The 27,344-nt window shown below is 36.9% G+C and overlaps 1 protein-coding gene across 1 annotated transcript in view; it reads right to left on the bottom strand.

The window, feature by feature from the left end:
- Positions 1-6,459: 6,459 nt before the first annotated feature.
- Positions 6,460-27,344, bottom strand: part of LOC109096363 (amine oxidase [flavin-containing]) — a 29,194-nt gene continuing 8,309 nt past the window's right edge. Inside the window, exons 2-15 of the mRNA XM_042731537.1 lie at positions 20,364-20,458; positions 18,811-18,948; positions 13,645-13,749; positions 11,836-11,927; positions 11,606-11,747; positions 9,874-10,023; positions 8,663-8,822; positions 8,196-8,292; positions 8,063-8,116; positions 7,904-7,961; positions 7,708-7,805; positions 7,498-7,609; positions 6,981-7,043; positions 6,460-6,868 (exon numbers count right to left, since the gene is read on the bottom strand). Coding sequence (XP_042587471.1) covers positions 6,701-6,868; positions 6,981-7,043; positions 7,498-7,609; positions 7,708-7,805; positions 7,904-7,961; positions 8,063-8,116; positions 8,196-8,292; positions 8,663-8,822; positions 9,874-10,023; positions 11,606-11,747; positions 11,836-11,927; positions 13,645-13,749; positions 18,811-18,948; positions 20,364-20,458 — 1,532 coding nt within the window. The 3' untranslated portion in view covers positions 6,460-6,700. The remainder of the gene's footprint in view (positions 6,869-6,980; positions 7,044-7,497; positions 7,610-7,707; positions 7,806-7,903; positions 7,962-8,062; positions 8,117-8,195; positions 8,293-8,662; positions 8,823-9,873; positions 10,024-11,605; positions 11,748-11,835; positions 11,928-13,644; positions 13,750-18,810; positions 18,949-20,363; positions 20,459-27,344) is intronic.

Genomic DNA, 27,344 nt, shown 5'->3' on the forward strand with positions numbered 1-27,344 from the left:
TTTGCCCACTTATTCAGCAAATAAATAATTCATGACTAAATTGTGAATGCTGTTAAAAAGATGGTGGCAGAATTCAGAGCATTTCCATTGAAATGAACCCTCGAAGATCACTCTAATTCTAAGGTTTTCAAACTTTAGACGCCCTCCAAGACATCAAAAGAACAAATCAGCATCTTAGCATTATTCATTTCATTAATATTTTATGACCAACTCTCATTTGTTTAATTTCAGAAAATAATGTTTATTTATCAAAAAAAGCAAGCATTCACTTTACAATATGAGCTCTGCAGTGAAATTAACAATGCAAATTAATATGAAACATGAGAAGAAAAATAAACGTTGTGCAATTAATAGTGATTAACCCATTACAGGGGTAAAATCATAATAAAATCTAAAAAAAATGAGACCCATATAGAAGAACCAATCTTCAATAAATAGCTGCATTAATCATTAATAATAATAATAAAACTGTTCTTCCACCAGCAAATAATTTATTAGCTGAGCATAGGCTTTGTAGTACATCAATTTATACAAAGTCGGTCACAGAACGTTGCCCATCCAATCAGAATGTAGAGTCAGAACTATCTATTTAATAATATATCTATGAGTTATAGGCTGCAAGCCTGAAAATGCTTCACTGATGCTCGTGTTTTTGTATAACATCCATTCAAAATAAGATGTCTTCGTCTGGTCATTTTTGAAAGCATGGATGTAAGCTATCCTTTGCTTATAATTTCCCACAATCCTGAACAGACACACAATAGTCACAGCCGAAGGGGTTGCAGGTTTTATATAGCACCTCATTCTTTTTTCCTTAATACAGTGGCACAGAAAAGTTTAGCATGAATGCTAAATTCTTATAAGGACCCCTGGTCATCTCTAAACTGTGTCTTCCGGGATATTTTCTTACTCCTTTTATCATAGGCGGAGTTTCACTTTTATGCTTGGGGGGGGGGGGGGGGGGGGGGGCACCCACTGGCAGACGAGCCACGAACACTTTTTTTTTATTTGTTCTATATTTCATATATTTATATAATATATACTCGACAGTAAAATACATAATAAATAAATAAATAAATAAAACATTTTTTCCCGAGGATACGCACAGAGTTTTTTTTTTTATCCTATTTAAAAAAAAAAATATTATCCATTCAGCAAATGCTTTAAAACAGCTTTAAAAACACTTTATTACATTCCAGATGCTTTTAAAGTACTTTTCACTATAAATTTTATGGGCAGCTTGAATTTTAAATATTGTCATGAATTATTTGTATTCCCATTTGTAAAATAGCCCAACAAATTAATTGTTGCGGGCTAACCCGATCTCATGATGAAATATAGCACGGTTTTCTGCTTCTATTTGGCGTAATATGTATATGCAGAAATTTACTTTGGCATGCAAAATACTGATAAATTCATAATTAATGGCATGGCTGGTTCAGTCGACAGAAATGCGGGACACACGGGCCTATAATAACTGCTGAAATGTTTGCGGGGCAAATCTCAGGTCAGTCTGAGCGCTCATGGTATGCGCAGTCATCTTTAAGTTACTAAAGAGTAATCGACGATGCGACCGCACATTTCACAAGATCCACTTCAGCTGTCACTAGCCAAGGGTGAATAAGCCTTGTGTATGTGCTTTAACTAAATACTGAATCACGCGCCACACTCAAGGCCATCGCTTCAAATTGCCTGTCCAATTCAGCCAGAGATGACTCAGTCCACCACATTTTTATTAGCGAGTTTATAAAGAAAACAACGAATATTTGTTATCTTGCTAAAGCTGGAAAATAACGAAAAGAGAGTCCTCTCATGTCCTCTCAAGTTAAGAACCATCCGCGACTCGGGATGATATGGGACTTAAATAATTCATTTAACCCAAAACGTACTTATTCTAACCACTAAAATAATAAAATAATACAAATAAAATGAGAAAATGTCAAATACAAAATCATTATTGGCTCTCGTCTGGGGGGGCAGTGCCCCCCCTAGCCCCCCCAGCCCCCCCTAAACCCCCCCCATGCCTGCCAATCACCCCCAAAACAAATCCTACTCCTTTTATGTGGGATTTGCTCTCCCCCGTTTGATGATGTTTGGTGTTGCAGCTTCTGTTCTTCTCTCTCCTCTCCGCTCTGGAGGAGAGTCTTATCCAGTGCTTATCGCACAAATATATTCATGTTTTCCCCCTCTCTGCACTTCAGCCCATTTTCAGCATTCACAACTTCAAAGTATCATTTGGCGATATGTTATCCCAGCATCCCTTATCTCTATACAACACTGATGCTTCGCTTCTTTTGAACTTTTTTAGCTGGGATGGTGAGAGACATTGTAAGGAGTGACGACTAAGTGATAATAACATTTGGCAGATTGACGAGGCGAACGTCTCGTTTCCTAATTTCTTGCTTCTCAGTGTTTTCATAGAGCGAATAGTATTAGATTTTCTATTAATATGTCCATTCATAATCTGCATTTCCTTGCCGAAACGGGACAAAGGACACACTCAACTTGAGTGAAGGCAATTTTCAGCACGTGCTCAATAAAGTTCTTTGCCTGAAGAACACAACAAATGCAATCATTTTATTTAGAAGCATTTTCAACAATAGTCATAATATTAAAGAAAGACAGAAACAGATAGATATAGAGAGAGAAGAGAGAACTATTATAGTTACAGTGCCCTCCATAAATATTGGAATAGTAAAGACAAAATTGTTCTGTTTGCTGTGGAGTCAATAAATCTGTAAATATGATTAAAAGATGAATATGAGACAAAATGACAGAATGTCACATTTTATTATTGGGTGATTCGACACAAAGATGTTTTACCAGCTAAGAAGATCAGCACTTTTAGAGTTTCATCTCCTTATCTGATGTGAGCATAAGTATTGGAACAGTTGCCTCACAGGTCTTTCTGAATGATCAGCAGTGTCCTGTTGCATTAATTCTTCAGATATTAAAAGCAGGGAATGTGTCTTATCAGCTATATCCATTGCTTTTGCATTCTAACTCTTGCATTCGATGATGACACACACAAACCAGGATGAAGACGAGGAAGCCGACTCTGAAAGAAAACCAAGTAATTTGGATGCTGAAAGAAAAGAGGAAGTCAATTAGAACTATAGGAAAAAACAAAGGGCATGGAGAAATCAAGAGTTTGGAAACTACCGGCGACATCAGCAACCAACGACGACCTGATCGGCTGAGAAAAAACAACAGTAGTTGATGACAGACAAATCATAAAAGCTGTGAAAATGAACCCTAAAATACATGTCTGTAAAATCACCAACAACCTCCTGAAAGCTGGGGTGATGCTCTGTCAATCTACAGTCTGCAGGAGAATTTGACACAGAATTACAGAAGCTACACAGCAAGATGCAAACCTCTGATCAGAACCAGAAATAGAAAGGCAAGATTCTTCACAAATGTGAGCCATTAGAGTTTTGGAACTGAGTTGATGGACCGATGAGACAAAGATTAACCTTTATCTAAGTGATTGGAGAGCAAAAGTGTGGCGAAAAAAGGGAACTGCAAATGATCCTAAGCGTACAACCTCATCTGTAAAGCTTGTTGGAGGTGGTGTCATGGCATGGGCATGCATGGCTGTCTCTAGAACAGGACCTCTTGATTTTAATGATGATTAATGTATGATGGCAGTAGCAGAATGAATTTGGAAGGGTACAAAATCATCTTGGCTACTAATATTCAAGAAAATGGCACCAAACTCATTAGAAAGCACTTCATATTGGATTAGTACAATGACCCAAAACACCCTGCCAGTTCAGTCAAGGGCTTTATCAGGGCAAAGAAATGTTAAGTTTTAGATTGCCCAAATCAATCTCCAGATTTAAATCCGATTGAACATTAATTTCACCAGCTGAAGAGAAGACTAAAGACAGAAACTCCCCAAAACAAGCAACAGTTGGAACTGGCTGCATTAAAGGCTGGGGAAAAGCATTTCAAAGCATAAGACCAAGAGTCTGGTGATGTCTATGGGTCGCAGACTCACTGCTCTGACTGCATGCAAGGGATCTGCAACTAAATATTAGCTTTTAATCTTTTACATCTGCCTTAAATTCAGCTGTTCCAATACTTATGCTCACATCAAATAGTGAGATGAACTCTAAAAGTGCTGTACTTTTTATTTGGTAAAACATATATGTGTCGAAAGACCTAATAATGAAATATGACATTCTGTAGTTTTGTCGCATATTCATATTTTAATCATATTTGCAAATGTCTTGACTCCACAGCAGAGAAAGCAATTTTGTCTTTACTGTTCCAATACTTATGGAGGGCACTGTATGACTTTGGTTCACTGGCACCCTCTAAGGGTCTAAATAAATGGTGAACATCTTAAAAGATTCTATCTATCTATCTATCTATCTATCTATCTATCTATCTATCTATCTATCTATCTATCTATCTATCTATCGCAACGTTGTAACAGTTTGTCAGCTGTTAAAAAAGGAAGTGCATATTAAGTTGTATTTCCATGTAACCTAAGGAACTTAAATCAGTGGAGAATGTCCTGCCGCGGTTGAAACGAGCTCATCTCTGCTGGAAGAGCCTCATCTGCTTTCTTCCCTGAAGAAAGACATCACACCAATCAAGAAGCTTGTGACTTTAAAAGGGAGTAATTCAGATGAGAACACAGTACATATCCTGATAACAAAAGAACGGCATACAGTATGCATGGTCTGGTGGCAAATCACACACTTTTATTATCAGTTTAGTCGTTGAATTTGTATAAAGAGATCAAATAATGCAATTACAAGACTAGACCAGTGGACATTGTGATACGCACACAAAATCAGACAAAGGGGCCTGATCATAGCAGAGCAGCTATGCAAACTGGAACAGGCGATGACATATCAGGTAAACAGGGCCATGTTCTGTGGTTTGGAAAAGCATTAGCAGCACATACACACACACAGAGGCACAATTCACTAGCACAGCAGGTGGAGGAGTTACAGCAAATACAACATGTCAGGACAAAGGTGTCACCACATCATTACAAGTTCACAGTGAATCAGACTCTAACCAAGATGTAGGTCACAGATAGAAAGATTTCTTATCAAATGTTATAGTCAACAGTCAGGAGTGGCTTTGCCTCTGATTCTGTCAGTCCTGGATCATCAGTGGCTTCTTCAGGAAGCAGTTGTGAAAGCTTTCCATTGTATGCTGAAGACTAGAGCGGTGGGTTTTTGAATGGTGCTTCAATGCAGATTTATCAGTCAAAAGAGCTTCACAAAGTCTTGTGAAAGGAGCTCGTTTTTAGAAAGCATCACCTAAAGCAGCCAGTGACTGACCCAGAAACAATGTTCAAGACTGGAGGAGCTCATCAGCACAGAGGCACTTGAGAAATGAGGAATACTACATCAGATTAAGGCACCACAAACAACAGTTACAACTTATCTTTGGAACAACAAAATGTACACACTTCAGGTTTACACACATAATACATTTTATTTTCTAATCTGTCTGGGGTTGCATGACTTCCTTTTCAATTAATTGCAATTATATTAATCATTTGCTAGATATGATTAAATAACTGAAGAGTGTTAGAATGTCATATACTTTAATAAATTACCATACATAATGTTATAATTGTTATGTAAATAATATTGCACAGGTTACTGCTATGAAGGTGAGGGAGGGACACTTTTTATCTATCTATCTATCTATCTATCTATCTATCTATCTATCTATCTATCTATCTATCTATCTATCTATCTATCTATCTATCTATCTATCTATCTATCTATCTATCTATCTATCTATCACAAGATTGGTAGATGGGGGGAAAAAACTAAAAAACTAAAACCATTGAGATAAACAGGTTTTACATTTTTATACAAATTACCATTTAATTAAATTTTATCATTTGTGTATTTTACTATTAGTAATATACTATGGAATTAGAGAACTGTTAAACAATGGATGGTTGAAAATAAATTCATATTTCAAGTATACATGAAAAACATCTACTATATAAAAGTACATTCAAATGCTTTCATATGATTCAATCACACAGCAGCTTTTAGAAATTACATAAAACGCTGGGACAAGCTTCAAATCAGCTCTCTATGACTGATAGACTTCACTTCGTCTTACTACCAGACACATAAAGCCAGTCTGTACTAATTGTTGTTTAACATTGTATGTTGAGAATCGAGAATGAATGTGATATGAACAGCCTCTGCTTCTCTCATGAATGATATAGTGAATTGTGCTGAAGCTAAAACAGCTTCTGTGCAGTGTTGTGATGTGATGTAGAGAAGATATTCTCAAAGTCTCTGTTATAAAGTACCATAAAATGCATTGCTAAATGCTAATCTAATCTCTGTAATGTTATTTCAATCTTTTGGAAGGTTAATTAACGAGTTCCTGAGAACAGCACCTGAAATTAGCAGAGGTAATCAATAAGACTGGTGAAAAACACACACACTCTCACACACGTAATGAATGGTTGTGAAATGTCACATGTTCGGTTCCTTTAATGCGGCTAGTGAACTCTTAGACAGGGCAAAAATTCCCACATTAACAATTAGTAGCTACTCATTATGCCATAATAATCACTTGGTTAATTTTTAACAATGACTGAGCAATTGTGTGTCAAATCTCATCTAAGTAACTCGGCCACACACCCAGGCAGCGTTATGACCGTGATTAGGTGATTGAACGCCACAAACACAAGGCCAGCTCAGAGAACAGGTTGTGAAAGTGGGAGGAGCCCCTTCTTGTAGGCGACCACTCCTGCTGCTGTGGCCAGAGCCAGGAAGGAGGACACGCCCATGAATTTAAAGACTCCTCCAACCGATGGCAAGTTTCTTTCCCAGAATGTGGTGACAAATGGCCGGGCTGGGACATCCTGAGGAAAAGTGTTCAGAGTAGAATTTGTTCAAGATCCAAATCGGAATGATATTTATGGATTTAATTAAAACATGTTTCTTAAGTGCATTCAAAAGTGCAATTTTTTTTACCAATGATTCAGGCTCTGACTGCCAGATCTGACTCGCATGGAGTTTTCCCATTGCGCACAAAATCTGGAAAAGAAAAGCACACAGTATTTGGAGTAACAGATGGCAATATTTAAAATCAGACATAAACTTCAATTAACCTTTACATGTAAGGCATTTAGAGCAAATGACAAAAAGTGACCCCAAACCTTTGTACAAACAAGAGCTAAATTAGGACAAGCTAATACAGATACAACAAAACCTTGTGCAACACAATTACGCATAAAAATCCAAGTACTGACAGATGTGTTGAAAATAGAAAATGAAGCATGAATATATGCGCAAAATGAAGTAGAACGAAATAGATTGCGACACGATGTTAAATAGATGGATTCCTATTGAACATGCTAATAATGGAATTCAATGACAGATTTTCAAACTTGACGAGAGCTTTTTGTTTCCTGCATTGATATATTTCCTGTTGACACAGGAAGTTTGGGGAGAACAAGTTTTTTGTAAACATCTTGGATCTTAGCAGCACCTCTCTACTGGCTCTCTCTCCAGCTTGCACGGCCCCCTCCATGTAACCGCTCCACTCTGTGGCCGTTTCAGTTCCTGCAAAGTACAGCCTGCCCACCGGCTCCCTCAGAACCCTGAAACAGAGAGAAACGGTCACTTCTCGTGTCAATTCATGCTCTAGTTTACTATCAGCAGACTAGCATAATGTTGAACCATCCGGAGGTGCACTAACCTCCCATACTGTGTCATGATACCAGGGGGGAAGTAGGCAGTGTAGCAGCCACCAGAGTACTCCTCCTCACACCAGTTTTTCTCCTCGTAGTGCACAGGCTAAAGAAGACACCACCACAAAAATGAAGCATGAAAAGTTATTAAAAATGATAAGACTAAAGGATGACAGAGATTTGTGACTGGTCATGGAGACTCACATTTAACGCTTCTTCTGTGCCAAGCACACGAGCATAAATCTCACAGATTCTTCTCTTTCTGAAATGATTGACAACATTCTGGTAAGAATAATCATTTCAGCACAAAGTGTGCACAGGTGCCGTGACAGTTTACTAATATGGAATCAAAGAAATATCTACCTCTCCTCTTTCGTCAGGCTGGCTAATTTCCTGGATTTTCGTGCCAGGATGAAACTGTAAAGAGAAGAATCTCAATTTTTTTTTTTAGTAGTTTATGTTCATCCTATGATAGAAAGCTCAGTGCTTTATTTACCCCATTATAGCAGGCACAGACCCATCAGGCTTAGTGTCGTCAAGAGTGAGCCCAATAGGTGCTTCCTCCTCCTCAATCACCATGCTGCCACAGTATCCTGAAAAAACAAAACAGCCCGGGTTAGCATACACACTGTATAGCCAGTGTTTACATACATAGTTTTTAATAATATTTTGAATGAGCTTTTATTTCTACATCTTCAGTTTTCATTTTATTTTATTTTTTAGTTTGTTTGAATCATTTTATGTGCTTTTGTAATTTGTATCAGTGTTTTTAATATTTCAGTTTAGCTTTAATTTATTTATTAAGCTTATTTCAGATTTATTCCAAATAACAAAACCAATGTTTAATCATTTTAGTTTACAGTAACAACACTGTGTGCAGTCAATGTCACTTCAGTCCCAAGATTCTTTTGTAACTGGCTTTCAAGTGATTTATGTAATGGAAAGTGGACAAGTGGTACAGACCCTTCTTCCTCCAGAAGTTCTCTTTGTAGTACACCATGCATTTGATGACTGAGCCCATGGGGACTCTGTGAATGAGCTGGTTCCTCAGAGGCGGTAGTTCAGGGTTGAAATGGATTTTCAAGTTCAGGCTTGGTGGTATGGCAAGTATAACATATTTGGCCTACAAGAAGAGAGAAAAGAAAATCTTTAAAAATTTTGCTAATTCATCATCATTTCAGATAGTTGGGTGTTAAAAGGACTCTTTCAGTAAGTTATAGGAGGCATGATCAAACCCTAGAAACCATCAGCACTGTGCCCATTAACAGCGTATTTACAACTGCTGTAGGTGATTTTTTGGGAATGCCGCACATTCCCTTCTATCTGATGGATTTCACTGAAATCACATCAGTATCTCTTACCTTGTATATAACAAAAAGACTTTTAATGGATTTACAAGATCAAAACATCTCTGAAATGTGGAACTCATGATTGCATGGAACAAATTTGCTTTGCCATCACAGAAATACATTTCATGGTAAAATGTTAATGATACACACAGCCTTGTTCTGTCTCAGTGAATTCTTACAAACCCGAAAATTTTGAACAGTAGTGTATATATATATATATAAGGACGTACAGTTGAATATAGTGGTTCCAGTGTTGCCCCCACTGTTCCTCCCCAGAGGTTTAAGCAGCTCTACAGCAGCCTTTAATAAGCTTTCAGCAAAGGAAAGAGGATGTGGCCAGGACTGGGGGATGAAGAGCGGCTTACTGATAACAATCCACCAAGCTTACACACATACATGGTGATACATACTCCAAAGTGGGACATTTGTCTTTCAAATGAGCCGATTTAGCATGAAATGTACATGCTGCTTACTCAGGAGCTCCATCACTGGTTACTACACTCAAAGGCTAGCACACTACCATATTACCATTTATGTGGTATGTATATTGTGTGTATTATGAACAGTTCTGTACTTGCACGGAAAGTGGGTATGATTTGCTACTTACAGAGTGGAAAAACGCATACCACAATGCAATGTGCCTGTCTTGACCTTACATTTCTATCTGGCCAACGTGACAACATTTTTTTTTAGCTTTGCATTCTTTCCCATGCTATGTTTTGGTTATTAGTATGCATTATATACTTTGTAATATGCTGGAAGCAGAATGTTAGTAGTCCATGCCAAATAGGACATTGCCATGGAGAGTTTTGTGCACATTCTCACCTTGTATATCTCCTCATTAACTGTCCTGACCTCCACCAGGTCTCCAGTCTGGTCAATGCTGTAGACAGCTCTGCCCAGCTTCACACGGTCACCCAGCTCTCTCGCCATCGCCTGACTGATTTGATTGGCACCTCCGGCAAACTTGCGCTCCTGTCATATTGGACAGCAGAAAACAGTTTTCCAGACTTTGGCTAGACTTTGTATGTAATAGAAATGATCAGTTTAATATACATTAACATTCACATTTCAACAATGACTGCAATTCTTTTATTCACCAATAGGGGTCTCTGTCTCTCAGAGATAGAATTATGACAGAGTTGTATATTACTGCCCACCATGCACATACCTTAGCAGACACATTAAGAATATAAAACAGGTTAAAGAACAGTAACAGGCAGATCATAACTGTTTATTGACAATGTCATTCCAAAGGGAATTAAAGATAAAAGGCGTGACGTTTTGTTATCAATTTAATAAACAAAACTCTTATTTGCTTTATTTGTGTACCATCAGAGGACACATTTGCTAGAAGGCTCCTGCTAAAAAATGTGACCCAGATACAGTGGCCACTATTTTGGTGTGTTACATAATCAGTTCAGTGTCACAGGAATGAATGGGTACGACACAAGATAGCCTCTCTTGAGAAGTGTATACTATAAGTATATACTATAGTCAACTAACTTGGAAAAAAAAATCATCATGGATTAATAAGCAAATTGAATATACTCCCCTATAAGGAGTATTGCAGTGGCTTAACTGAAAAATTACTATGAATACTTTACACATTATGACTGGGAGAAACGACCATTTTCTCATTTTTTTTTTTTTTACTGGTTGTTTAATATGAGGTCTACCAGTAGATGGCACCAAGTGATCTTTTCTTTAATGATAATAAATATTAATAATAATATATTAAAGTATTAAATAAAATGTAGTATAATGATCTAGTTATTATGTCTAAATGCAAAAAAATAAAACAATGAAAAACTGGTTCTCCACATCAGTTATTGGATATTTAAACAAAGCTTAGCATAAACAAACACACACAAAAACCTACAGATACTGTATTTTTCATAAAAAGTATTAGTTAAGAACAAAAAGCTACAATCTATCACAGACATCAAACCTGGCATGACATGTCTGACATGACTATATTTAAATATGCAGTTTGAATGTTTTCTAAGTGAACTCTCCCTTTAACCCTATGTAACCCTTCCTCTCTACTCATAACAGCAAAACATTTCTCTTTCTTCCACAGAAAGTCAATTTTTTGCCTTGCAACATACCCATTTTGAGAGCTGTGGTTAACTAAATTAGGGGTACAGACTGAACAGTGACAAGGACTGTTGGACTTGGCAGGAACATTGGATTGAACAGCTACAGCTTGATTTATATCACAGTTCTAACACCAGATTTCCTGGCCTGCCAATATTTAAAAAAAGACACTGTTGTGTAAGGACACTAACCCCCCATCTCTCACTCCCTCAGACTGCCATTCTCTCTTTCTCCCACAGATGTTAATTATACTGTAAACACAAGCACTGGTGCAGTGAAAAAGCCAAAGAGATATGCACAAACAAACTGCAAAACATTAATGTCGTGGAGTTCATATGTTTGGCATATAATTAACTCTGGTCTTCGACAGAGAAATAACCAACCGAGATAACAGTATACAGACATTACGCAACAGGCCAACAGTTTCTTGAAGCTAATCTGTTGTACAAAGACTTACCTGGCCTCCATTTGTGGTAGAGAAAATTCTCATGGTGCCTCCACACTGCTTGACGTACCAAAGGAACCACAGAGCAGACACCTCATGGGGCTCGGAGGTCACGTTCACATTGACGAACAGAGTGGCAAAGCGACGAGCGGACCTGCAAGCAACCCGTGGGTGAAAGGATATGCCATCAACAGCCAATATGCCACAACAATACCTGATATTAATTGGTCCCTTCTCTATACCTGGTCCAACAAATTTGGTCAATGAGTTGCTGCATGGTTATCTTGTCCCACTCTTCCGCATGAGGGGCCCTCCAAGGAGCTTCTTTAGGAATCTAAAGTGCACATTTGTGATCAAGGACTCTGTTTATTCACTTGAATTAATTCTGATTCCAGTTCCTTAATAGTTCCAATAATTATAATTTAAAAAAAAAACAACAAAATGATATTGCTAAAATTTAATTCAAAAATAAATATAAAACAATTCTTGGAAAAGATGTGTTCACTTTTACATATTTTTCACAGTCATAGTGGAGAAAGTTCCTTTAAAGTTGCCCCTATTATGGAGTTTTGAAAATTACCTTTCATGCAGTGTGTAACACAGCTCTAAAGTGAATGAAAACATCCTGCAAAATTTAAAATCTGAAAGCGCACCATGTATAAAGTTATTGTCTCTCAAAAGAAAGAGTCGACTCTGAATCATTAAAACGAGTCATCTTTAATACGAATCCCAAGCCGTTTCATGTTGACGTCAACATGAAACAATAGCATATTGCCCGCCCACTTGTTGGTCTTTTCGTTTTGGTCTGAATGAAAATGCAAATTCATTCTTTGCAACTAGGTGCCGCTTTTAGACTGGTAAAATAGCAGTTTCCCTGGTAACATACACAACTGTACACAAAGTAGCACTGTGCTCACAAACACGGCTTTATCAGGCATTACAGACATGATGAAATGAAAATGAGACCAATCGGACCAATCAACGCAGATTAGCGTCACACAAAGTAGGGGTTTGGAAAAATATGTCATTTAGCAAGTAAGGTAAAATTAAATGCATATTTTAAGACAATGAAAGTGTTTTTTGACCTTGTATGCATGTCAACCTGTTGTTGGGGACTCCCAAAACCAAAATATGCACCTTTCATTACCCATAATAGGGGCACTTTAACAATATATTAAACAATACAAAACTAAATGTAGTAACATATTTTATTCATTATTATAAAATACTGCTGACAAAGTGCATACGTGTATGAACAACTAGCAAGAGTTAGGTCTCAGTTACTTGTAAGCTGTATATATTTTATTCACTAGGAAGCATTATAATCATTTGTTCATAAATTGGACTACATTGTTTGAATTCGATTAACTAAAGAGCTGACTAATTACAGTAATTAATTCAGAAATCGAAGAACACTAGTCGCACTGTACGCATTTGATTCAATAAAAAGAACTGATGTATTAGGGTATTTCTTTCAGGAATAAAACTACACTGGTTACACTGTATGTTTTTGATTCACTAAAAAGAACCAACTTATGAGAGTTATTCATACAAGTATCACATTACACATTTTACACTATAAGTGTTTGATTCACTTAAAGAACTGACTCATTAGACATATTGATAAGGAAATTAGTCTACACTGGTTGCATTGTATGTTTGATTCACTAAAAAGAACCAACTTTGATTCACAACATTTGATTCACAAAAAAATACAGAATTACAAATCATTTTAGTGCACTGGTTGTGTTGTGTGTGTTCAGTTCTCTAAAAAGAACTAACTACAGAGTCATTCATTCAGGAAATCAGACTATACTGGTAACGCTGTATGTGTTTGATTCACAACAACGAATCAACTCATGAGAGTCATTCATTTGGGAATCAGATTACATGTGTTGCACTGTATGTTTGAGTGTGTTTTGTGATTTACTGTATATTCAGCAGCAGTGTTCTGGTGGCATTCAATAAGTATTGCAGGTAAGTATCATGTATACAGGAGAACAGTTAATGTAACTTTTTTTGAGTTGGTTCTGAATAAAATTGGCCTTTACCTCCATTCCCATCTTGTCCATTGTCCTCCAGAGGTTGTTGTAGTCCAGGTAGGCAAGAGGGTTCCACATTGGAGGGAAAGGCCCTTTGAATGGATATGACTTGCCTTGGAAACAAGAAACAGTGTCCGTAAGAAACCTACTACCTTAGCACCAAATAATGAAAATTGTAATTATTATTTTGTCATTGTTGATGTAATGTCTTTATCATAGCCATCATGACCTCATTATCATTAGAAGTGTAACCAGTCTGGAATGGAAAATGGTTTTTGCTGCCTAAAATATACGTAACTGCATTTCGCCTGGCTTGGAAACAAATCAGTTAATGGAGGGCCTCTGTTCACAGCCTTTACAGTTCACGTTAATACAACCAGAAGATCAGAAACAACTCGACCTTATCAAATCTCAGTCAGATTTTATGAATTAATAAAAATGTGACAATCTTCTTCATTAGGAGCAGGAAAAAGATATATATGCTCATTAGGGGGTTGAAGTGGAATATACAGTAATGATAAAGCATCTATAAATAGACATTAATGATAATGCTAATTCAGTAAAATTCATAATCACAGATAATGACAATATTAGCCTTTGGCAAACAGCAGCTATATGACACAAGCTGTTCACACATCGCTTGCTTCCCACAGTAGTGGAAACGCTTAGTCAGTATGATCATTCTCTGCGGCTGGCCAATAGGGTAACTATATGCAGACATTACTTCATACCTGGATTGCTCTGTTGCTGTGGGGCTCTTAAATAAGCACCGCTGGGCTGATTGATTAATGTTTAACTACACATCAAAGATGAAGTGCTGCATTTCAATATGTTGTTCTTCAACATAAAGCCTCTAATGATTGCTAAACCCATAATGATAATAAAAATGAATGAAATCTCTGATAAAGAAGGCTTGAGATGGACAGCTGAAAATGTGCTAAAGGTTATTTCGTTTTAGCACTGAATCAGGCAACCTAGTTAAAACTGCTGACAAAATCAAAGACCTGTCACCTAGAAGGATTCTCACGCAACCCTGGGTTTGATGTCCAGCGTTCACTACTGAGCAATTTGTCATGTCATAGTGATTTGTGCATTTTCAACACACCGTTTCGGAAAACCCTGTCATTTTATTGCTCGCAGAAACATTTGAGGGGAACTAAAGTGGTTTTTGAGTAGGACTAGAATGCACTTAGTAGGACAGATAAATGATTGAAGACTTCAAATGGCAGACCACCGCAAAACAACACAGGGACACCATGCTCCTTTTTGAGTGGGCTCTATTGCAGTTCTGGCTCTCCTGGTGCCTTAAACAAGATGAAACATGACCAAAATCAAAGAAAGACATCACAATTTAGTAGTCCGGCATTACAAGGTTCAAATCTAGCCTATTATATCAATAATAACAAAAGGAAACTGAACTTGACATATTTTTAAACTATAATAACCATGCATTATTATACATTTACATTTATCCATTAGCCTACACTTTCGTGCAATGTGCCTTCCATTGCATTCGAGGTTTAAATTCATACAGTTCATGCATTCCCTGGCAATCAAATCCATGAACCCATGACCTTTCCATTAGCACCATGCTCTTGAGCTACAGAAATTATAAAACATATATTTTTAAAATTTAAATTACACTTTTGATGGGAAACATGCATGAGATTTCTCCAGAAATGTATATCTTAGTATATCTTACAAAAATGGTCTCCTTGGCCTAAGTTGGGTTTTCAAAGAAGCATATGTATAATTAATGTGACTTGGCCATCTGCATCTGCAAGCCAGCTAACACCAGGAAAACATGTTCAGCTAAATAAGGAACCGTGACATTTCCACATCATTTGCGAGCCTGCCAGACCAATGCAGCAGAGGACACTGGATTGCTCAGCATCCAGCAACAGGTCTGTTCCCATGGCGACAGAATTGAGGTGGAGAGATGGAGTGCATCTCTTATGATATCTTTTCACCCAGAGCAGACCCTAAGCCTCTCTATCACTAACCTCATACTGCTCTACTGCTCTATATCCACACTGCTGCCCACCTCCATGGTTACAAGCAATGAAATGAGATCACATCCTGTCCAACGCAAATGTATCCTTCTCCAAATTAACATTTTGATTGCCTGTATGTTACAATATAGACTTTTTAATATAGCATTTTTTGCACCGATATTGACCGATACAGATACGCTTGCAATTGTTTGTATGTTATGGTGATAACCGATAAATGGCTGATATTAAAATCCTACACTACTTTATCTAAATAAATAAAAAGTACCTTTATATAAAGGTATATAAGGCAAAATTCAAGCTAAATCTACAGATAAAATATCTAATATCAATATCCAACACAGTTCCGATACATTGTTCATTCCTAGAAAACAGTAAAGTTTGTTTAGTATTAGTATTGTTTAGTTTTTTAAATTTGAAAATACCAACCTTTAGGTATTAATAGTAAAACTATACACTTATTACGTGTCATTATAATTAATTGCAATAGTACCAACAACAATGTAATTCCAAGTAGTTCCACAACAATAAGTTTATGTAGTTTATTAGTATTGCTCAGAAACCACTAATGTAAATGCACAGTAATGCAAACACTGTACAATAGGCTGTATTAATTTTTAACAACACTGCCTTTGCACAACTGTTCAATCATAATCATACTGATATGCTAAGACTGCCAGAAAGAGCAGAGCAGTTCCTCACTGACCGAGGCAGAGAAAACTGGGTCTGGCCTTTAGGATTACAGCTATAGAAAAGCTGATTACAGGGGCGCCTTGGCTGCACGCTCACCTTAATTACAAAATGGTCTGCTCATTGTAAGGCCCTTATTGGCTAATACTGGCTCAAGGCCAATACGTGATTGCTGAGTAACAGGTGATACTATAAAAGCGGTTGTAAAACTTTCAACAAAGCATGCAGGAGCAGATTGCACTGACTACGTGAGGGGCTGATAAAACTACCCTATGAGCCTCTTTCATAAAACTATGCAGAAAAATGCACACAGTTCAGCAAAACACTGATAATATCCAGGATAAACTCAAAAGGTAAATTATACCACTGTTGTTAAGGTCAACAGACTAGATCAATAGAGATTCATTCATTTATTCCTCAGTGACAAACCATAATTGTGTTAGTGACCTATAACAATCAAAGTGCAGTCACATTAGCACAATTTCACAAACAAAAAAGGTTTGCCAATTGTCAATAGTGTAGCAATGTATAAAGCACAACTCCCACAAAAATCAATTTCAAACCAAGCAGCTTTCTGTTGCTCACCACCTTTGCGAAATCTTTTGCATTGACAGACTGCATGGCTTCCTATTTAAAATGGCTGGATTTCTCCTCTCAAAATTTGCAGAACAGTGGTAAATGTGATCAAAATTTTTGTTGGAAATTGTACACTGGCTTTATTAATTAGTAGGTTGTCACCAGACATTTGCATGTCTCAACATTAAAAACCTTACATTGGTGCCTCTGTGGACTGAAGTGATTTGGTTATGAAGGAAACGCCCCTGATCCCAAAGACAGAGCCAGACATCATGGTGTGAGAAAACGTGAAAGATAGAGAGAGAGAGACAGAGAGAAAGAGTGTGTCCCCTCAATCCTGATAGCGATTGTCTTTTGATGAGGAGTGCTGCCATGGTAACCCACAGGGATGCTCCAGTCAGGAGATAATGGCACGAGGAGAGAGGGGACGGCTCCTTCAGAGCATGCACTAACACAGACACACACATCATTAATCATTAGGACACACACATTCACATTCATTCTATTTAAATCACAACAAGTACCAAAAAGCAGCCTATAGCAAGACAGACCATAACAGTCTTGGTTGAAATGAAGAAGCCAAATGAAAATGTGATGTAGCACAGCGCTCTCCTTTATTTCCAAGTAGTATCACTGAGCCTCTGAACAGCATCTTTCTTACAGATGTCTGAATCCATGCTGATGCATTCTTCCACAAATAAAGCCTTGAAATCAATGAGATATGCCTACCTGAGTTCATAGCCTCTTCCTGGTGTCTACCTCATTCTGCATTACTGCCTTTGTGTTTATTCTGACAAAACCTGCTAAGGAAGAGCTGGTCTGATATTGATTTTGACAATGATTGTGCTGTCAAACGGCACAAGCCAAGGAACAGGAACCAAGGATTGTTTTTTAAAGGGTTTGCATTTCTATACAAACAACTAATGCAAGAATATGAGGCACTGTACTGTAACTCAAAAGATCAAACATGTGCTAGCAAACAAAAATATATAGCCTATATATACGGTACAATAACATTAGAGGGTTAATTAAATAAAAAATTACTCATCTTTATGTTCTACTGTGGAATACAAAAAGTGTATTTCGGAAACATACAAGTTTCAGATCTTATAAATATTTAGCATTAAGCAAATATTTACATTGATAATGTCTAGATTTGATGGTATGGTGTTACACAGTTTACTATTCTGCTGGGCAAAACGAAAAAATTAAGGGAAACATGCCAAAGGGTCTTTTCCACGGCAAGTGAAATCCAGTTCCATCCTGACATAATCTACAATGAACACTCCAATGAATCTCCACCATGACCTTTCCCTTCATGCACACTGCCTTCAGTATGTGTGAGCTTGTCGTTTTCCTGGTCTCCATCTCAAGAACCCCTTTGATTTACCATGATAACTTCAAAACAACCTGTATTTTCATAAAGCAGTAAAGCCCACATGATAAAGAGCAGTACTAAGAAAAAAATCATTAATAACAATAAAATCATTTACACATTTAAAAACACACCCAAACTACAGAAAAAACCTAAAAATGACAACCAAACCTAAAAAGGGCTAGCTTCATGCAGCGTGCATCTGAATCCATATTACAGACTTCGTTCAGGCAGTGATTAGCATCTCCATGCTTAAGCGCAGCACACTAATGTGAAGGAGGGACTCTGTATTCAGCCCTGTTCTGCTGAGCGAACTGGGGCTAGCTCTGACTTCCTGTGCATTAAGACATGAGTGTGCTCAAACAAAAGGCCGTATTATTAGCCGAAGCTCTAGCCTGAGGATGTGAAGAGAGCTGGATTTTGAGGCAAGGAAAAAATCTTGTTTGAATTTCGCAGATGTTTTGCTTTTGATTCGGTAATAAGTCTAAGCTGCTACATGTGTAGGCCTTCACTGAGGTTTACCTTCACATAGTGAACCAGAGACTCATCCTCGTTGACTTTGTATGTTTTCACGCCGTACTGTTTGGCTATTCTCAGGATGCGGTTTTGAGTGGGCCCAATGTACGCTCCTCCCAGATCCACCCATTTGGTCTCCTTATTCTGAAAGCACACAGATTCACAATAAAATAGTCACTAAAATTTCTACAAGCCAAGCTGAGACCAAAAACAGGAAAAACAAAAAGGAAGTGTTAGAATATGCATGCAAAGACAGCAGATTCCCTTCCATGTGAAGGCAGCCTCCCACTTGGCAACTTGAAACTCGGTTTTGACTTTCACCCTTTTTTTGACATACTCGCCGTGGTGGCGAACAGCTGACTTGAGCCAAATGACTCAAGGTTAAATCAGGTTAAAAAGCAGTGTTTTTAACTTTAGGGGCATTTTTTCTATCTTTATTAGATGTATGCATCACCTTTTGTCACAAATTCTTACATTTAATCAATAAATGTAAAGGGCAGTTACCAATCAAATATACCAGATAAACCACTATCAACTATATACATTTTTGCAGTGCAGAAGTGGCACAGAAACTGCATCTGAAGTGGCATTTACATGTATTTGCATAGACTGTTGAATGCAGAGGTGGCATAAATGCATTTACACTGCAATTACAATCATATAAACAATGTTTCAAAGTACAATTCTGAATACTGAAATGTGAAGCAATGATTCTTCAAATAGGCAAAATCACAATGATTGTGTGGACTCAAGGAGCGCTCAAGGAGTTTATGTTTTGTGAGTGACATACTCAATGTTAAAGGGTTACTCCATCCCAAAATGAAAATTTAGTCATTATTCACTTACCCCCATGTCGTTCCAAACCCGTAAAAGCTTTGTTGGTCTTTGGAACACAATTTAAGATATTTTGGATGAAAACAGGGAGGCTTGTGACTGTCCCATAGACTGCCAAATAAATAACAGTGTTAAGGTCCAGGAAAGTATGAAAAGCATCGTCAGAATTGTCCCTCTGCCATCAGTGGTTCAACCGTAATGTTATGAAGCGACGAGAATACTTTTTGTACACGAAGGAAACAAAAATAACGCTACGCTGATTTGAAGAGACATACAGGAGAGGAATTGTTGAATAAAGTCATTATTTTTGTTTTCTTTGTGTACAAAAAGTATTCTCATCGCTTCATAACGTTACAGTTGAATAACTGATGAGAGATGGACTATTCTGACGATGCTTTTCATACTTTCCTGGACCTTGACACTGTTATTTACTTGGCAGTCTATGGGACAGTCACAAGCCTCCCTGTTTTCATCCAAAATAAAACTAAATAATAACCCAAAGACCAACAAAGCTTTTACGGGTTTGGAACGACATGGGGGTAAGTGAATAATGACAAAATTTTCAAGTTGCACGTTGTTAAAACAACTATGATATTATCATATCGCACACATCTTGTTGTGATATTATAGTCCATGACTCATGTTTCTGTCACACATGTAAAAGCAGACCGTGTGTCATGCAATGAAGTAATTTCATAAGCTTCAGATGTCTTCAGATATCTTACCTGAACAGTGTAGGTTCTTCCACCAACACGGTTTCTGGCTTCCAGGAGCACAGGATTCAGGCCGCTCTCCACCAACAGCTTGGCGGCACTCAGACCTGTGAATTGGGAATGTAAAAATGCAAGACTGTAAGATAAAAATATCTGCTAGATTGGTCTTTGAGAAAACTCAGGAGATGACAGGAAATGATGAAGAGAGAGAGGGAAAAGATTTTGAACTTGTGTCAAAAGCAGCACAGCTCGGTACTTTGGCTTACTGCTAAGACAGAGATTTAGAGTACATCTGAGATGCCAGTAGTCTGTGGTCTAAAATACTTTTTTCCTTTCAAACTGTTCCTGTCCTGATAATATTAAAGGTTGTTCCTGTCTTGACAACTTACTTCCTGTCTGACTGTGTAGAGTAGTTACCAATGACAGTGTTGTTGTTGGCTTTCTATTGTGTGTGATATCATGACTGACCTGCTAAAAATAACATCTACATATTTAAACCTCTTTTGTGTAAACAATTTGTGGCATATAAATAGTTTTTCTTCCATTCACCTCAACTTATAAATTAAAGACACAGAGATCTGGCTTGGTAAAATAAGTCAAACGGGCCTGAGAGTGGTGTATTCATATTAGGAACTGAAAATATATTCAAATTAGCCAAAACATGCAATGAACAAGCAAGGAGTAGAAGATGTGTGGAACTTTCTGAATGGTAGGCGTTTCCAATTCTGTGGAAATCTGCAGAGAACCAGTTTTATTGTTTTGTTTTTTGAATACAAATCTTGTTTGGCCTGTAGTACTAGTACTCACTGTAGTGCCTTGCAAACTTTTATCAGGAACTGCCACAAAACAGTTAGGAAAACAAAAAACTAGGGATGACCCTGAATAGTCGAAGATTCAATGCTTCGATGAGAGGAGCCTGATTTGACTTCCAATCTCACAATCGAATATTCGTTGAGGTGTTATGATCATACCATTTTTCGCCATATGAGGGTGCCCAGTGTCTGATTTCAACTACCAGATTTTTTCGATCAGGTAGGGTATAAGTGATTTCAAAATATTTCAGCCGGTTTATATATATTGTGTATATATTATTTATCTCGTATAAGATGCATTTGGTTGAGTTGTTGAATATTGTGAATTCTTAGATAATTCTTAACTATCTTTTAATCAAAACATAAAACATTATTTTTGTATCTGCGAGGTGTCCGTTACACATTTTTCCTGTGTGTTAACGTCAATAATTATGACTGTCCAATGTCTGACTTGACTCTTGTTAATGTATTCCCCCCCCACCCCCAAACACATGATTCAACTATCAGTCGACTATCGGCAAGATTCAGATATTCCGATTCAACTTTGTAAATCCTTAGTTGGGGACACCCTTACAAAAAACACTTACATTTTAAAAAAAAAATTAAATATACAAATAATTATAAAAAATGTGTGTGTGTGTACACCTTCAAAAGTTTAGGGTTGGTAAGCATTTTTAATGTTTTTGAAAGAAGTCTCTTATGCTTACCAAGGCTGGATTTATTTAATCAAAAATACAACTCAAACAGTAATATTGTGAAATATGTTTTACAACTTAAACAATTATTTTCTATTTGAATGTATTTTAAAATGTCATTTATTCCTGTGATGGGAAGGCTACATTTTCATCAGCTATTACTTCAGTCTCCTATGATGCTATCTAAGCTTATCACAAGTCATTCTTGAAATTCAACAAAACCTTATCTGACAGCTTGCTAGATAAATACTTAATTAGTCCAATATCACAACAACAAGGTTTAGTCTGTCATAGAAAGCCAAATGTTAAAGTTTCAAGACATAAAAACCCATGTACATGATCAACAAATGTAATACATTGTGACAACAAAGCACTGGGCCTATAATACAAGGACATCTTCATCAATCAGCCTGAAAGTCTTGTGTCATGCCTAAAAGAAAAAAAAACACTCAAAGTATCTAAGCTGTCCCATGGGCAACACTATCAGTATAAAACCACTTATATCTTTCAATAAATCTTTGCATCTTCCCAGTTATCAGTGAGATGAGATTCCTGTTTCAACCCCTGAGGCTGCGCAATGATTATGGTGTCAGAGCAATAAATCAACAGTTTTCTCCAATGCTTTGCTCAAAACTAGAAGCCACAAGTGAGAACTAGGTTCCCTGCAAGGAAAAATCGCAAGTCAAACACCAATTCACAGGAGTTTCCTGTCTGAACACACACACATAATCACTTCCCCTTCTTACAGAGGAAGTAAAACTGCTCCTGTGAATTTCATATGGTGTAATGACTTTTCACCACGCTGGAAATATAAACCATATATATATATATATACATCTAATAAAAAATGAAATTGGTCTTTTGCCCTTAAGGCAATTCATGTGATTAATATTTGATCGGAAAAGTTGGATAGTATTGTCACTGCTGAAAATGGCCTGTCAAACAAAAAATAAATGAAAAGATAAACCTGTTTTCTAAAATTCTGTTACAGCCACAGTGAAGTGACAATGCAGCAGAGAACTTCTGAGGTCAAAGCATGACCTCTGAAGCTTGCATAATACCAAAAACCGCCTTTGATAAGCAGAGAAAGTGGCAGACTCCCAGACAAACAGCTTACCCAAACACACGGGCCAAACATCTGAAATGCTCTCCATCATTTGGGTTCTGTGGCCGACAGTGACCTACATCACACACACACTTTATGCTCTCAGCAACAGCACAGATACAAAAGAAACTGCAGAGCCTTGCAAACCATGGCCACAGCTGTGAAGTCTGATATTTGACAGGTTTGAAATGATTGTTTTACTAAATGATGTTTTGGCTGAGCCACAAAGCTAGAAAGAAATCCAACATAAACCTCTAAAGCTTTGTTAACACTACGCACAAAGGCAATTTGGTTTTCCAGATCCAATATTTAGGACTGACTGTCCATTTAGCAAGTGATGAAATCTGATCTGTTTGTTCAGACAGCATAGCTAATATAACATGTATACTGTACATCAGTTACTATAGAAATGCATCAGCACAATGACAAGATGAGAGTTGCTATTAGTGTGGAAAAAGAAGATGAAACTTGGCCATTTGGTTTGCTCATGTTCATCATGGCATTTCACCACAACATTTTACACATTCATGCATATACAGTGTTCAAAAACACTCACCACATAAGGAAAAGGTGTGCAAAATGCAAATATTTGGACTATATTTGGTCAGGTGATATTAAAAACTTGATGATGTAACATTAATATCCATAATATGGGAAAAACACATGAATTTCCACCATTCAGACAGAGACACGTTCTGAAGAATGTACTTTGGGTCAGGTTTGTAAACATTGGAATTTAATGTGTTTTGGTGCTCAGACTAAAAAAAAAAAAAACTGAACAAGTGCGAGAACGATAAATGAGCTCACTGTTGTATACGCTGGAGTGAAACCTGATTATTTAACCAGGTGGCATGAGTAGGAGGTATTCAAGTCTCACCCCGAGGAGATGAAGAATAGAAATATTCCAAGAACCAATTCAATACAACCTCATATTTCACACGTGTATGCAATTAACAGCCAATCTGATGCTACAATGTTAAGGACAGTGCAAACAAAATCATACTCACTAACACACATATTTGAGGGTTGTCTATATGCCTATAAAATAATATATGATCTATGTTATGTTTGTCACTGATCGGTTGAATTGAAGATATTGCTTTAACATAAAAAGCTGTCATGAGAGAAAGTTTGGTCTTGCATGTTTGGCTGGCTCAGAAGTATATTTTCTTCTTTCCGAGATCTTAAATGGTCAGGAAAGGAAGAAAACAAACTTAAAGTTGGCAGAAACATAGTTGTGGTCTTTGTCACTCAAGTGCAGCACTTAAGGGACCACACTGACTGAACTCAACCACTACCAAGTAAACACACACAAACACATATGGAACTGAATACAAAAATGAAACTCGCAGTTTGCTAAAAACAATGCTTATAATAAACTCTGGCTACACAGTAACAGTAAAAGCACAGTAAACATCCCAAAGTGTGGTCAAGCTTAAGAAAGATTCGTGCTTGACTTTTATAAGATCACAATTATAGACTTGGGGCCGTTCACACAGGTCACTCTCTTATGTTCAGACTGCAAAATATTTTGATTGTTGGTCTAAGTACACATGCATTCGGTTACATTCGTGTTTTTCTCTCAGTAGGGGCCCACATCTGTGCATCAGTTATTCAACTGTGTCTCGTAGTTGGACATCCTGCCAGTTTATATATTGATTCTAGTAGTCTTAAACTTCAAGCTCTGTTTTCAGCCTTAACTGTTGCTTTATTTGTTTACAGAACATCTTTAAAAACAGCATTTAATAAATTCACCTTATATATTTTGAAAATGTATTTTAAGGATCTTAGTGTGAATAATTCAACCATACATAAGATTCATAAAAAAAAAAAAAACTGACCTCATAATTTTTCAATAAAATATCAGAACCAAACAAAAATAAAACTACACACCCACAAAATCACAAATTCTGCTTCATGCCTACTTTTTCTTATTTTTGCACTTGGATGTAGGTCATAATATGGAAAAAAAAACCTGCTTCTTTCATTTCATTGCAACTTTAACCAAATTAAACACACTGCAAACCTTTTAAATTACACAAATAATTGCTCTATAGTCTTTACAAACACCATCCCTTTTGTTTTTAAGGAAATGACAGACAAGTATGATGCAAAGACAACAAATGCCAGATAAGTGCTGACAATGACATAAAGGTAAGGAAATAATGGCAAAATGCTAAATTATCCTTTCAGACTTAGTATCAAAGTTGCAGTTACTTGTGCTCATTCAACCAAAAAGACTAATTTTGATAAAAAAAATTCTAGAGACATTAATTACATATATAGAAAATCAGACTTTTTCCATGTTTAAAGTCCCCAGTGTATCTACCAACCCAGAAAATGTGAAAAAGAACAACCCAGTAATTTATTTTTTTGGTAAGCCTTTCTCTACAAGCTTAGATCAAGCTAATATGGTTTAAAACTTATGATTTCAACACGACAGACATGTTAATCAAAACCAAACATGTTTTTAGCAGATTATCTGAGGTAAAGACAGCCCTATTCTGGAAAAGGGGGCGGGGAGCAGCTGCTCATTTGTATTTAAAGATACATGTGTGAAAACAGCACGTTTCTGCTCCCACTCATAATAGGCATTTTCAAAATGATATAATAAATGATCTGAGCGGTATTTTGAGCTGAAACTTTACAGACACATTCTGGGGACACCTGAGACTTATTTCACATAGTGTAAAAAGGGGCATAATGGGTCTCCTTTAAAACCGTAGCTTACAATTTAGCAGACACTTAAGTTTAAGCAGTCAGTCTGGTTTAATTCTGCTATCCAAATAAGTTTAAAAGATCAAGCCATGAATCCCGACTCTGCTACCTAAACACCCGGGCTCAGAAATACAGTCCCTGGAAGGTTTGTAAAATAAGTCAAGGACTAATGAAAACCTCAGACCAAATTATAGTAAAAAATGAGTGCAAAATGACACATTGCATACCTAGCTACTATTTTACAGGAAGTGGCTCTAAATAAAGCCCGAATTATGATATACCTCACTGATCTATAGGACATGTATGTTTGGCAAAACTAAACCAGTTTAAATGATAAAGACTTGAGTTGCATCCAACAGATTATTATTCACCACACAAATGGAGAAGATATGACCTCAACTGGAATGTCAAATCACTGAGGATTAGGTCAGTCTCTGGGAACAAAGGTCATCTCCCAGAATCAAAGAGAAAGGAAAGTTTGACCTTTTTTTTTTTGCTTTTCCACCCAATTCATTTCTCATTCTAGATCCACTCTATTTCTTCATCTTAAGGTGTTGCATATGAACTAAACAACATTTTAAGCACTTAAACTAAAACAAGAGTGGAATTTATACATGAATAAAAACAAACAAAATATATCTATTCTAATGATTATATTTCACAAGCAGTGCTTCATTATTATACTATAACTGAGGAGGTAAGGAATGACATGCAACTGTGTTGTGCTTTAGTCTAAAAACTTCCTCTGATCACATACAATTTTATAGAGACCTAGCTGATCATGATAAAACAACATATTTAGGATTCACTCCTTTTGTTGGTGCCAGTTCAGGGGGCCATTTACTGGGAAACAAGAGTCTGAGGGTGGATGGGGTTTCCATGACAACAGTACATATAAAGATGCAGTCGCTTGGCAAAGGTAAATCTATACCAATTACCTCTCTGTATTCACTGGGAACTAGAATCGGCTGTGCACTCTTGCTCTAATTGACATAACAAGATTATGCTTTTCAATAAGACATCAAACTAAAGGTAAAGACGGTAAAACAGACAACATACTAGCTTATAGGCCTGATCTGGATCTTATGCAGCATCAATTTGTCCTGTAAGAACAGGGATATACACTTTTCTCTTGTTGCACAATTATTATATGCTGCAGCTGACCACCTTCTACATTTAACTAAAATGAGCATTAAAAGTAGTTTTTATAAGGAAAAGTCTACCATTTGCATCCATGCTGAAATCTACAACTAATTATGCATGCATATTTTATATATTAATGCATGCAATTGTTGGAAATGCATGTAATATAAAAAAAAAATTGATGTTATTTATATTTTTGTTCTTAAGACATTTGCAACAGCATTGTCATATTGAGAATTATAACAATTGACCTCAAATCAGGAATACTGATTTATACTAATGCATACACACCTTTCCTCTGCATCAGTATGTCGTTCCAAAATAGGCCAGGATTAGTTTACAACTCTGTTCCTTTGAAAGGTCAGGTCGAGAACTCTATCAAATTACAATTCGCCATTTGTATTAATACTACAATCTAAACCTAACTGCTCTGCTTGCACTCTTACGGACCCTGATAAAACCTACAATTACAGACCAAGAAGAATCAGATTGAAGAGGCTATGTCTGTCAGCTGTAGTGG

Source organism: Cyprinus carpio, chromosome B9 (genome assembly GCF_018340385.1).
Source record: "Cyprinus carpio isolate SPL01 chromosome B9, ASM1834038v1, whole genome shotgun sequence".
NCBI classification, from domain to species: domain Eukaryota; kingdom Metazoa; phylum Chordata; class Actinopteri; order Cypriniformes; family Cyprinidae; genus Cyprinus; species Cyprinus carpio.